The following is a 13320-nucleotide window of genomic DNA, read 5'->3' as shown; positions in this document are numbered from 1 at the left end:
TGGGGGTTGTGAATTGTGATGGTTAGGATACTTACAATAATATACAGTTTATGGCAGCTACAGTGATCTTTGGGTTCTTAATTAAGCTTTAAAACCATGCGTTCGTATTTGGCAACATTTTCGTTTATCCGTATAACACCGGCGACCGATCGAACAGATGAAACTGAACTTAATGATGAACGCACTCTCAAAAGGAATACCCACCGGTTTGGAATTCCAGAAGGTAAAATTAATGCCTTTATATTTTGATTCCATATTCTTTTGTTAACTGAGAACTGAATCACAATGACTGTACACCGCCGACAATTAAGTAATCTTTGTAGAGGAAATACTTCCAAACACGCAAGCAATATCACAACAAATATCAAAGAGTGACCACAGGACAAATATGGTAAGTATTAGTAAATATAAAACAAACCATGAAAACAATCAACAATAACAAATCTCCACCCAAAAGTCGTCTTGAACTTTCCGCGCTATTTCCGGTATCGCTAGAAGCAACCAAGTTGATTATGATTTTTCTCATGAATTTAACTGCAGTACGTACTACAGATAGATTAACCGAAACATTTGATTATAAAAATTTTTAAACCAAGCTACGAGTTTTAAAATAAAGACATTGTGGGTACATAATTTCAGTTCCCAGATAAATGCAAATGACGTTACGTTAAGCTGTCTTTCACGAATAAAACACGAAAAATTTATGGAAAGCTGAGTTAATGTAAAATGAGTAACTGTGCCACTAATACCTGCGTTTTATAAATGCATACAGTTTTGTTTGTTTCAAAAATTTTAATGATTGCACATCATACTATGCAAACTGCCTATTCTCTAGTTATTTAAACGCCAACCTTATGTCAAAAAATGTACCGTACGAGTACTACCGAAGAAAAATAGTTTAATTAGCACGTCTTCGGCGAATAGGGTACTACTTACCGTTCTGCCAACAAAGCACGCGTCAGAATAGTCACCATTACGATATAAATTACATGAATATATAAATATGTATACTTTCATTAGCTGTAATTTTCTAGCAGTACTTACTTATGCGTTTCCTGCTTAACTTCCAGGAAAGGAGGAGGTGGGGGAATAGGATAACGGCATTTTAGAACCTTCCTCTGATCTCCGGCTTCCAGTAAATGGCTCCGGTCAAACATGACAGTCATTGCATTTGTATGCTCATAAGCGTCTTCCGTTATGGTGCGTATTGTGCCGCAGTCGCGTAAAGGGACACGAAATATCATATGCACACTACCATTCCCTTGCACTTGACAGGAAGGCAGGCCTCGGGATTTTTCCAGGGTAAGCAGTCCCCAGAAAGGATCGGCAAACACAAGATCGACCACAATTTCCGTGTTATGGCATGAAATATTGGCTGCAAATTGTATACATACTGTGATAAATATTTAACAAATAAAAATTTAATTATCTTGTTAACAGAGATGGTGTTCTTAGTAGATTAACATTATGGCGAAATATACAAGCAACATGAATAACTGCGTCAGATTTACGCATACAAGAATTGTTCTGCCGACGAAGCAAACGTGGATCCGGCAAACGCAAAAACACACGCAACAAAATTTGGACAGCAAAGCTTCCAATTGAAGGACAACCAGAAATGCAGGTATACGCTTATGTATCTCTTTAATAAACGACCAACAACTTCAGCAATGCCAACAAAAAACATGTAACAAAATTACAGATAACCGATAGGTGCATATAAGTGCGTATATCAAATTAAATGCACTTCCTCATAAATGCCACATTACTCAAATCTGGAATCTGGACCATATGCAAACAAATACATATATATATGTGTTAGTTTCACTTACTAATCAAACGCGAACTATTGAAATCCGTAGCCGGGAAATACCAATCAGGAAAGGTGACGTTGGGCAACGAGGAAGTATCCTGGGCGGTAACACCGGCAGCTTTCTGAAACAGGGGGGATTTTATTTGACAGGTTCAGAATATGGGCAGCCGGGCACAACGCGGAGCGAACAAATATGCGAAAACTCACAAAAATTAGCACAATCGAGCTGCCAAATAGCCATGCACTCCAGAAACATTCGCACATGGCAGCAACGAGGACGAATAAGCATATAGCCAGCAATTCAATTTTCTCCCCGTACGCAGATCCGTATGTGCCATTCTCATGCACCGCCAGCGCAATTAAAAATCATTTCTACAACTTTCAAATTACTATCGCTGTAATTTTGTAAACAATAGTGACGAACTTTATCAGATGGTCTTGAGCGTGGTTTTCTGTCTAGTCAGAGCTGGTACTGCGACAAGCACCACACACGCCGCGAAGGGACACTGCACTGTCAAGACCGATTGCTGAAGGCCCAATGTGATAGTTCTTTTGTCCCATTAACAATACAACAAACATGTCAACACATCAGCAACACTGTTTACTGACTCGCTGCTAATACGTGTATCTGATATGCTCTTTCAAGGTGCATCGGCTTTCGAACCGGTAAAAAAAATACGTGAATGAATATTATGACTGTTAGTTTATGCTGCTACAATCGTCCTAACAAGGTCTGCAGAGACTACGGAGTTCTCAGCTATGAGTAGTGTCGTCCGCCGAAAATTAATGGATTCGCACGTATTTTGCACTGAAAAGTGCATAGCTAATTCGATTTCTTGTCCGCGAACTGTATAAAAAACGCACTAAGAATTACGGTCATAGCAGTTTTTTTACCCTTTTATTAATCAAACACTTGTTCTAAACGAGCTTTCGTTTAGAGCGGACAGTACAAGTGTGCATACACAACTGATACTGGCAAGTACAGACACATTTAACTTGTAAGGCGAGGTTTACAGCGGCAAAAATTATTCTGATAATTTACCTTGCTCGCCGGTTAGACCAAAACCATGAACATTTGAACTATTTAACCATCATCAAAACATGTATTGTATGCAGTAAGAATAATAGAAGATTGAACTGACGCAGATTTCAGTGTTTGAACAATCTGGTACGTAGTAAACTTTATTTTGTGGAGCTGAAGGTGCAGCAGGTGTCTTTTGTATTAATAAATCATAGGCTTTGTACGGCTAAAACTACTGTGGTGTGCAGAATTTATTATTGCAGCATGTAAGTCTGGTTACTCAATCAAACAGCTTTCGAGAAATGCAAACCAATCGGACAAAACGAAACTTTTAAGCCAGGAAATCCCAAAGTGTTAATATTCACCTCTCCATAAATTCAAGAAGCACAGACAACTGAGTAGAGAAAAGGCAGTACCATACGGTTAGCACACGGGAACGTATCAATGGCACGGACAATCAAACGGTTAAAGGTCATCAAAATAACGCATATCGAGCAAAAGCATAACTATCACAATTCGGATGTTGTTTCCTCTTCCACTCTTTGTACCGTGCGCACTTGCCTGGACGTTCTGGTGAATGGAATAGTTGGAGCGTTCTCAAAATACTCTGACACAGACCGCTCCGACACTGCATACTCCGATCCACCGCGACGTGCCACAGATCCAAAATAACTGCTCCCTGCATCCGACCCGTCAGAACCGGACTGTCCCGGAAATCGTGCAGGGTTTATATGTGGCACTTCTTCGGTGAATTCTGATAGTGCTCGTTCTGCGTAGCTCTGAGCTGTTGTAGCTACAGATTCCATATCACTATGTCTTTCTGCAGGATGGGGTGGAATGAACCATTCGGCCTCCGGCTCGACAAAACCAGGTTCTCCAGGGTGCGGCCGAGGAAGATCCAAAACATTGATGAATATCCTGATTATTATCGTCCAGGAGGACTGGCTGAAATACGTATCGTAGGGTTGCTGGAAGCTGATATAGTACAGGTCATAAACGGTTCGGACACGCGTGACATAGGACTGGAACTGCTGGTCGTAATGCATAAGATCCTGCAGTCTTTCCACGTCGGCCGATGGAAGAAGACTAATCTGGTACACGGAGGTGCGGTTTCGATTAGTATCTTCGTCCAGTACGCGTTGGATTTGTGTCCAAGTTACTGGATGACGCGGCTCATCGAATTCACTGGTTTGTTCAAACGGACGGATTGTTGGCAAAGCTATTGCGTAACCTAATACAGCAGATGGGTCAGTTTATAATTGATTTGCATGATTTCATCGGCCTAGCTTTGTTATATGAACATACTTACATTCTGTACTCGTAGTCAAAAATTTTTATTCTGTTTAGACTTTAATTCAGCCGAAGCAACCCTTCGGCGGCCAACTGTTCTGAAATTGCGCATAATCAATTTAGTTCTGATTAAAGTACTTTTATAATTAAAAAATTAAGATAAGTAAATACGCGTTGTATTTTATGTTTTTGCACTTGGAGAGTCGATTTTGTAAACCAGATAATTTTGTTTCGAAGCGTTGCTAGATGAGTTGCCGGCATTTGTTTAGTACTCTGCAACTTGCGGTTGCCGGCTTAGCTGCAGCTGCTTGAGCGATCAGTTCGACTATAAATCAGAAAAATCACTAAACTACCTCGCCGAGAATCGCGTCTCTCAGTAGTTGTGATTGTTTCAGTTCCACGGTTTTCTGCAACAAGTATCGCAATGATCTGCTTGATCGACCAGAATGAAGAAAAACCCAGCCCCATCGTACCGCTTAGCGTCGGCCGCGGTATAAACGTCGGTGGCATAACATCTAGGTCACGGCGGATGTCCGTGCTGCGGGTCGTCTTCGCATGGGTCACGCTCTCGCGCACTGAAGCGTCATCTACATACGAACAAAACAGTTAGAGAAAGTTTATGGTAAAGAGCCTTCCCTTTCTCGTGTTTTATTGGTACCGAAATATGAAATATGACCAGATTCGTTCTTATTAGCTATTGTCGACTACGTGTTTAATTAACACTGTTATGCACTTTTTGAAGTTTTGATACAGTTTTAATTGATTATTGCAAACACATTAGCGGAGGCAAAGTCCCACTGGACAGGAACTTATCGCTCAGAATTTAATTACTTAGTTATAATGTATTTCGCAGGTTTCACGATTGCGATGAATTTGAAGAAAATTGTTATCAAAAGATTTAACATGTGCGCCAGCGTGCTAAAGATTCGATTTAAAATATTTTTCCTTTAGATTACCTTAATTCTTATGTCTTCTACGTATTCACATTGTATTAAAACGAGTCAGATTAGACATTTGTCTGCTAAACGAAATATTAATTGTGACAATCGCATTGTCCATACGCACTGATTGTCATAAACAATTTACCTGGTGTCGAACTTTTAGGAGGTGTTCCGATATCTAATTCTTTTTGGATGTTTCTTGTGGCAGTTGATATAAAGCGCTCTGCTAAGTTAAACGAACAATATGAATGTGAAAATTTGTCGAGAATTTCCTCCAATGTAATTTTTTATGTAAGTAATAAAACGTACGGTCATGAGTGCCAGCAGTACTTGGAACAGCGTATTCTCCGCTGGGATAACTCTCGCTTTCCAGTCGTTGTGTAGTTCTCTCAGTAAAGGAACCACTGTCAGGATAATATGGATGGCGACCTAGCACAGTGTAAAATATTAAACATCACCCAGTAACTTTTATAAAAAAAATGAAATATAACGCTGCTCAAAAATCAAAAGGCTGTCACGCTTTGCGGCACACTTACGACTTCCGGTGTGAGTTTCCTCTCTAAAGTCTTCGGTATGACTAGTTGCGTACGCTGAGGTATCGCGAAGCACTGCGTTGGTATCTATTAAAAAATACGCCAATATGAACAATCGTTTCAGACAACATTCCACAACTGCAGACTACCTTGCTCCAGAGGAAAAGGTCGGCGGCCGAATCGTTGATGTTGGACTGTTCTGAAAGTCGACGACAACGGGCCCATTGGCGGAGGCATTGTTCGGGATGTGTAGGCATCGAATTCTCGGTGGATATTCTCTTCCGTTGTGGTAGTGGTTTTGGTAGTGGTATCTGGAAATGTTAAATGTAGGTAAATGAAAATGTTTACATTAAGCAAAAATTCTTTTGGTCGTTATCGTTCGACGATTCTCACCCGGACCATAGACTGGACGCGGGGGAATACGATGCTCTTCGCTGATAAACGACGTGGACGTTTCTCTGGTGGAGGGAGCATAACGTATCGGTGGTGCCCCTTGTGCTAACATGTAATCGCGGTGTATATTTGTTTCAGTGGTGGTCTGAGTCGTCGTCACTGGTGGCGGTGGTGGGGCAGCGTATTCGTATTCTCGTCGTATGTCAGTTTCCTTTGTCGTCGTGGTGGTTGTTACTGGCGCTAAAAATAATTTCACCAATTACATACCATCAGCACATTGTGTTGCTTTAGTCTCACCGGTAACTCACGCGCAGGTTGTGACCAGTTTACTCATTCTTTACTAATAGTGCAAGCGTAGTTTACAGCGCTATTTCCGTGATTTTACGATTTGTTTTAGGCTGTTATAAAGAATCCAAAGTTGCGCAAGATATTTACCTGGCGGAACATTGAATGGCACACCAATTTCTCTCCTACGAATATCCGTGGTAGTAGTGTGTGTTGTAGTAGTCTCAGGTGGTCGAGCAGGCGACATGGTGGGCGGTGGTCGGTCGGCGTAGATATCGAATATTCGCCGAACGTTGGTTTCCTTTACATTTCTCGTTGTAGTGGATAGTGGGGGCGGTGGAACCGGCGGTTGTTCCAGTTTCTCTAAAATTCTTGTTTCGTCTGTGGTTGTTGTAACCGTTGTAACATCTTGTGGACCGGCGATTCTTGACCTTTCGGTCAATGTGGTCGTCGTGGTATCACCACGTGCGGGGTATATCCTCTCCCGGACTTCCTCGGTTACTGTTGTTTCTGTGGTCGAGTCCAATGGCACTGAAATTTTAGATATAAAACGGCATTTAACAATATAAAATTTGTGGGTATATGTTTAATTTTTGTGGAAAACAGAAAGCGAAACTTCTTATTGGATGTTCCGTAAATTTATTGGTGCTCAAAGCTTGCACATAAAGTCTGACACTGATATGATTAGTAATATTATGACATATTTTAAATAATTCAGCGAAAAATAGCCACTAGGTACTACTTTTTCTTACACTGCATAGGCGGCAACATTCTCGGTTGCTTCTTTGGCACAGCCCGTAAAATCAGCTCATTTTCCAGTGACTCCGTTACCGAGTGTGTTTCGGTTTCCAGCTCAGTCGTACTCATCTTGGGTGGGAGCTTCGGTACAATTGGTGGAGGTTTGGGAAGAGCCGTACGCCGGGTGATGCTTTCCTCGCTGAGCTCGGTTACACTACGCATATCAAGAGGCGGTTCGGAGGACGGTAACCTCTGCATCCGGCGCCCGGCGATCAATGTATGCTCCAACTCCGTTTCTATCTGATCGGTGCGAGTTTCCCTCTCCAGTTCCGTTCTCTGCAGCGGAGACGGCGGTCGGAGTGGAATGGGCGGAATCAGACCTCGCTCAATCTCCTCCACAATCTCGGTTTCCATACCGCCTTCCGATGCTTCCGATGGTCTGTCACCCCCGGCGGGAATGACCATGGTGGCTTCCTGCAGTTCGTAACCTTTGCTCAACTGGGTAACGTGAGGAATGCGCATAATTTCGTTCTCGCCATGCGGCACAACAGGGAAATTCTCGGATTCTTCCAGCCGCTGGATCAGCGCGGATTCGCTAACATCGCTACCGGCGGTAGAAGCGGTGGCCCGTGGAATGCGGATGTCCAAGAAGGGAACAGTGGTGCCAGCTAGCTTCATCACATCCGGCGCTTCGATTAAGACACCTTCGCTTTCCACCGCTTTTGCGGCTGCTCGTCGTTTGCAGCACCACCAGGCGCAGCATAGTCCCAGGAGTAGTAAGCCGAGAAATAACACCGCTGCAATAATGAGGAGCAATTCCAGCTCACTTACGGAAGCTTTGGGAACAATGGGAGGAGCTCCGGCAACTGGCCTATACAAGAGCATAAAACATACCACTTGATTCCTATTTCGTAAAGTTTAACAGATATAAGATAAATGCTAATATTAGCCATAAGTAAGTCATCAAAACTGTCTTACCACTAACTGCACGTTTTTACGCAGACTACGATGATATAATTCTTACGGCAAAAATAAGTAACCCACAACCACTTGATTTAGGAAAAACCCGATTACAATAAAAAACCTCTTTTCAAATGGGTGCCATTGTAGACGGCCACGTTGGAGCAGTTTCCGTCTTTGTTATATGTGCGAGCAGCATGATGTTCCTTATATCGTAAGCCATATCAAAATTACCTCTACACTGTTACATCTGGTTTTGCCAGGAAGTTTTTTTTACAGCAGTTTAGTATTGTTGCATTAATTTATCGTGTTTGCTCTTTTTTGCTTGGCTGTTTTTTGCGTAACAACGATTACAAGCTTGGCACATGTGTAAACCGGTCAACGTTCGTTCTTACGGCGGCGGAGGGATGATTGGCGGAACGACAGGTGGTGGATAACGGCACAGTATGGTTTTTCGTTCATCTTCCAGTTGGATTTCATCGGTTTTGGGACCATATCGCACCTGTAGTGTATTCTCAAATTCCCGTAAAGAAATCTGCCGAGTGCCGCATTCTTTCAGAGGAATAGCGTATTGGTAAGTCCTAGCCCCTGTTCCACGCAGCCAGCAGCGCTGGTCAGTATCATTATTTTCCGCGAAAATCTTCCCAAAAAAAGGCTTAGCAAAGGTCAAATTCACTACCATTCGAGATGACTCGCACAGGAGGTCGGCTACAAAGCAGATGCGCAATCAATAGAGAAAATGAGTCAAAACTTGTTACGAAATCATTTCTTTCTTAATTTGTATCAGCGCCTTACCTGTTGAGTTGACTGTATTTAATTGCGTTTTAAGCCCGGCCAAAGCATCAATGACGTTTGGTGCGGGATCTTGGGTGTTCGCATTTTTTATGTGCAGTAGCACCTAAGTATATTGCAAACAGGCATTAGTGCTTATCATTTACATTATATCTACTTTGATTTAGCTCCTGGCCATGGAGATGTTTTTAGAACAGATTAATTAAGAACATGATAATAAATTTTGGTGCTGCAGTAGCAAACGCTGTTTTCTGCATCGTTAAGTACCATTCCTATTTCGTAAAGTTTAACAGATATAAGATAAATGCTAATATTAGCCATAAGTAAGTCATCAAAACTGTCTTACCACTAACTGCACGTTTTTACGCAGACTACGATGATATAATTCTTACGGCAAAAATAAGTAACCCACAACCAAAAATTCCTCCCGGCTTTAAGGGTGCCATCGGAACCTACAAAAAAACATGATTTTTAATCAAAGTTTTCAAACGGTATAAATTAAAAAAGAAGCCTATAAGTTTCTTGATGCAGCTGACAAATCTAAATAAAATAGTCAGCTTCTTATGACACGAGGATGTTCTTTTTACAAAAACAAAATTTCATAATATTATTTGCCTTTGAATATTTTCAAAAGCAAAATCCTGAAATCTCGCTATCTTTTGTTACAAAAATATCATTTAAAAATAAAAACCTGTTATTTGACCGACAGTTTTGTCACTTTTTGTCAGTCTAGTAGGTACTGTCTGCTAATATTTGTATGAAGCAATTAATAAATGTTTCTAAATTCACGACTGTACTGTACCAGGCTCTGTATTATACCTTCGAATCTGACATCATGATCTTATAGTACATACCGGTATGATACTTACGTGGACATAATGAAAAGTACATAAATCAATAATAGCCAGTACACTCCATTGGCCTGGACATTCGATATTTACAGAATGGCAAGAAAGAACTACGAAAACGTTATCATGCAGCAAAAGTGCACTGCCATTGGTTCCAAAACAGAATATTATTGTTGCTTGTGTAGTTTCTGCTGAATCCAAGCACAAATTCCACTCAGAAAATTAACACGTACGCTCCAAATTAAAGACTACCGCGCCACGGTTAGGTCAACTTTCACTACCCTAGCGTTTGACAGAATGCGTAATGACCATTTTAAGCACGGTGTCCTTGCACAGCACGCATGGCCACACACCGAAAAAAATTATAGCGCGAGAAAGCGCGAAGCCTGGTATTTCCGGTCGTTTCCGAAATCTACGAGGTTTTTAGTGAATGGAAATTCAAACATCATAGTAACGTAAGTTTCTACCGAAAAACTGCTTGTACGAAGTAGTTGTACAGATTTATGCAGAATATATCTATATTCCTTTTATAAAGCAGTCGTTAATTAATACCGTAGCACGTAGCGTATGAATTAGCAGTTGTTGTAGATGACCCACGATTCGTGTACTAATTAGTGTTCCAAAGGTATTGAGAAAGCATAAACTTAAGCATTAGCAAGATACAGAAGAGTTGTAGATCATATTACTCGCAAAAATTACGACTGATGTGATTCTCCACGGCAATGCGGTTCGTCGACACAATTCCTAAACTTGACAATACATCCTCCTACTTGCTTTCTATTAATATTGCTGGAGCCTACGGAAGCCGATGCCGCGTTTAATAAGCTACAGTTGCTGGACCGAGCAAGATATCTGCAATAACATATTCACGCTTTATGCGTTTCGAACTTGTTACTGCTCGACTACCTTTTTGAGCACATTGTCATGCCGTAACCGGAACGTAACAAGAGAAAACATTAACACATATATTAATATTATGGCAAACTATACGATTCAATATATTATTTCGTTCACCAATTTGCCATTAGTTTGGGTGACTGTACCGTAGGCCCGTACCCGCTACCTATACGGAAACCGGCAAGTCTGTCTCCTTAACGCAAGCTTACGTGATCGCCATTGCTGCTTACGTATATGTAGAAAAATATAAATATTGATCTTGCTGTACGCATTGTCAAAACCCATGTGAATCTTATCTTTGCAGATTTGGCAAAATAACAACTGATTTTTTTGTACACATAAATGTCAACCAATTTCGTTGGGAATCAGTTATAGCTATGCTTTTTTCATTCTACCGGAGAGTTAATCATAGCACTGTGTTTGGATAATGAGCGTTAGTCATTTGTCATGAGTTTAAAACAGAAGCAGCTACAATAATAGTGCTCGATTTAATTATAACACGAGCAAAATGTGCGAGATGTTTCTGTGCTTTAAGGGAAGATGGTTTACATTTAAATGTCTAGTTACTGTTTAGATTTATTTCGAAGTAAGCATATGACAACAGAACCGTGTTTATCGTTAGACATATATCGTTAGACATATGTACATAATATATTCTTAGTAGTTTAATTCTAAAAGTAAAAATTTATACGAGTACTCAAAGCCAGTTATTGGCCTATTGAATTAGGCCAGACCGAATTTCGTGGTATATTTTGTAGTTCTCGACACCTGCCAGTTCTGTGGTTAAACGCTTGTGTTAAATAAAGTGCTGCGATGAAATTGTGTCCAAGAAAACACACAAAGTATTATGGTGAATTCACGCAGCCAATAATTAAGCTGATTAGAAAAACCTCGATTTTTTTCAAAGGTTTTTTGAAATATCGCTTACTAGATTTCAACAATTTGGAAACCGATTTTAAGAAAAAGAAACCCAAATTCTACTCGTGGCTGTATTTTAACTAATATCAGCGAAATAAAGCAATCTACGCCGCTGCAACGAAGAAGCAAAAATAAATTTGTAATTCGTCATAGAAATTAAAATCATAATTCATACTATCTTGCTTCAGAACTACAATCATAACTTTCAGTGCATAATAATAATGCACTTTCTTGTATACAGTATACATATATCTATATACGTACTCGAATACGAATTCGTCGCTCAAATGGTGAATTTGAGTAGGTTTGTGCTTAATGTTATCGCATATACAGTAAAGCTGCTGCAAATGTAAAAGGCCGGTCTTTACGAAATATGAAAGAAGCCAAAACAGGTAGGTATCTTCTCAAACCTGGGACATATGCGCAACACGGGTTCCGCGCGGCAGTTGCAAACCCTTCTGGCAAGCGCGTTATCGTTGTCACTTTCTTTACTATATATTTATCACCTTTTATCGTAAGCATTTGTTAGTAATTTGTTTTACACCACATAAGTGTTAGTCTCTAAATAGCAGTTTATAGCAGCATTGTAAGAACAAATCTCTACTGGGCAAATGACAAAAAAAACCTGTCAAGAATAATTGCCGACATACAGGTCTGTAATAACAACGCCACAGTGTTATGTAACGTGTATACAGTTAGCGACAGTTACCTTATATGGTCCCGCTCAATCCACAGCAAATCCTAATACCTTTATAGCAACAAGAAGATCCGCTCCAGACATCCTAGTTATTCCTTACATCGTTACGTAATTCATATTAATCCAGCAAAACAAATAAAACCATTTTGGAATATCCTGTCAAAATGCAGACCGCACGGCAACGTGTCTGCTTCGACTGTTCTTCGGACACTGCATTTACCGACATTTCTTTGCTGCATTAATTATGTGTCCACAATGATATAAAGCATGACGTGATATTCACCCACAGGGCATGTATTAGTAAAGTTCACTTCAACCATGACACACTCAACCCAATCAAGTTATTAATTTGCACTTTTTTCATGCTGTGTTTATTGTACCATCTCGCCAAAGTTTAGACCTGGTATACCTTATTGTAAACATGAGCCTACGTAGAGGAACCTACAATATGTTCAATAAATGTAGGTACAGTCACAATTACTGCGAAAATTTGCAACAGTACAGATATACAATTTGTGATTCGTGTACGTACACATGCGAAGCAGCGCTCTACTGCAGGAATATAGTTTTATACAAAGCCTGAGAGACAATAATTAATTCTTATTAAAATGGAGCTTGTTGGCTGTTGGACTATGTAAATAAAATAATGAGCGAAACTTTATCATAATTAAAATCTGAAGTATAATATAATTGTAGCGATATCGATTCGACACAATTCTACCAAAGAAGATATATGGATATTATGTATAAAGCATGTCGCCACTAGTAGCATGTGCATCCAGCTTCTTCATACATGTTTTCGAGATCTTGTTACACGTGAATCTGATAAGTATATACCGGTAAAATGTTTTTGGTTTCTTCTATCGAAATTATTTCAACCGCACTTGTTGCATTACGCTTTGTTAACTCGTTCCCTAAATGTTGATAAAGAATTCTCATGTAGGAGCGTTCCTACATGGTAATTCTTTATCAAAATTTAGGGAACGAGTAGCGCTGTAACGAAAACAAAGTAGTGTTTTGTAGTTTGTACTTCATATCGCAAACCGCTGTGCATTCGAAGTTAAGCTCAAAACGAAATACACTTACCGGTAAGCGTAAGCAAACTAGAAGTATAAAATTTCTGGGAATCACGATCGCGATCGATATTTGAATACCTTACTACATCCCTGGAACGCTCTATTTTAAAACAATTCA

The 13320-nt window shown here is 40.2% G+C and overlaps 2 protein-coding genes across 3 annotated transcripts; both read right to left on the bottom strand.

Annotated features, from left to right (window-relative positions):
- Positions 1-150: 150 nt before the first annotated feature.
- On the bottom strand, positions 151-2400 carry LOC129593637 (uncharacterized). The gene is made up of 4 exons (XM_055490055.1): positions 2021-2400; positions 1833-1935; positions 1045-1375; positions 151-491 (listed from the first exon to the last, which is right to left on the bottom strand). The coding sequence occupies exons 1-4, from the start codon at positions 2075-2077 to the stop codon at positions 365-367; spliced, it is 618 nt and encodes a 205-aa protein (XP_055346030.1). The 5' UTR covers positions 2078-2400; the 3' UTR covers positions 151-364.
- Positions 2401-3076: 676 nt separating this feature from the next.
- Positions 3077-12344, bottom strand: LOC129593469 (uncharacterized). Of its 2 annotated transcripts, XM_055489797.1 has the most exons (15): positions 10167-10333; positions 9636-10026; positions 9159-9218; positions 8770-8872; positions 8370-8682; positions 7029-7885; positions 6427-6807; positions 5992-6231; positions 5748-5909; positions 5602-5685; positions 5375-5494; positions 5211-5288; positions 4598-4711; positions 4478-4531; positions 3077-4065 (listed from the first exon to the last, which is right to left on the bottom strand). In XM_055489797.1, exons 3-15 carry the CDS (start codon positions 9210-9212, stop codon positions 3344-3346), a joined length of 3282 nt encoding a protein of 1093 aa, XP_055345772.1. In that variant the 5' UTR covers positions 9213-9218; positions 9636-10026; positions 10167-10333; the 3' UTR covers positions 3077-3343. The 2 variants fall into 2 exon arrangements, with proteins under 2 accessions (XP_055345772.1, XP_055345770.1); XM_055489795.1 differs by lacking the exons at positions 9636-10026; positions 10167-10333 and adding an exon at positions 12139-12344.
- Between the last annotated feature and the right edge of the window lie 976 nt (positions 12345-13320).

The sequence above is a fragment of the Paramacrobiotus metropolitanus genome, unplaced genomic scaffold, assembly GCF_019649055.1.
Source record: "Paramacrobiotus metropolitanus isolate TYO unplaced genomic scaffold, Prichtersi_v1.0 Parri_scaffold0000062, whole genome shotgun sequence".
Classification (NCBI taxonomy): domain Eukaryota; kingdom Metazoa; phylum Tardigrada; class Eutardigrada; order Parachela; family Macrobiotidae; genus Paramacrobiotus; species Paramacrobiotus metropolitanus.
Note: the sequence above shows the minus strand (reverse complement) of the source record. Positions and strands in the feature narration are given on the sequence as shown.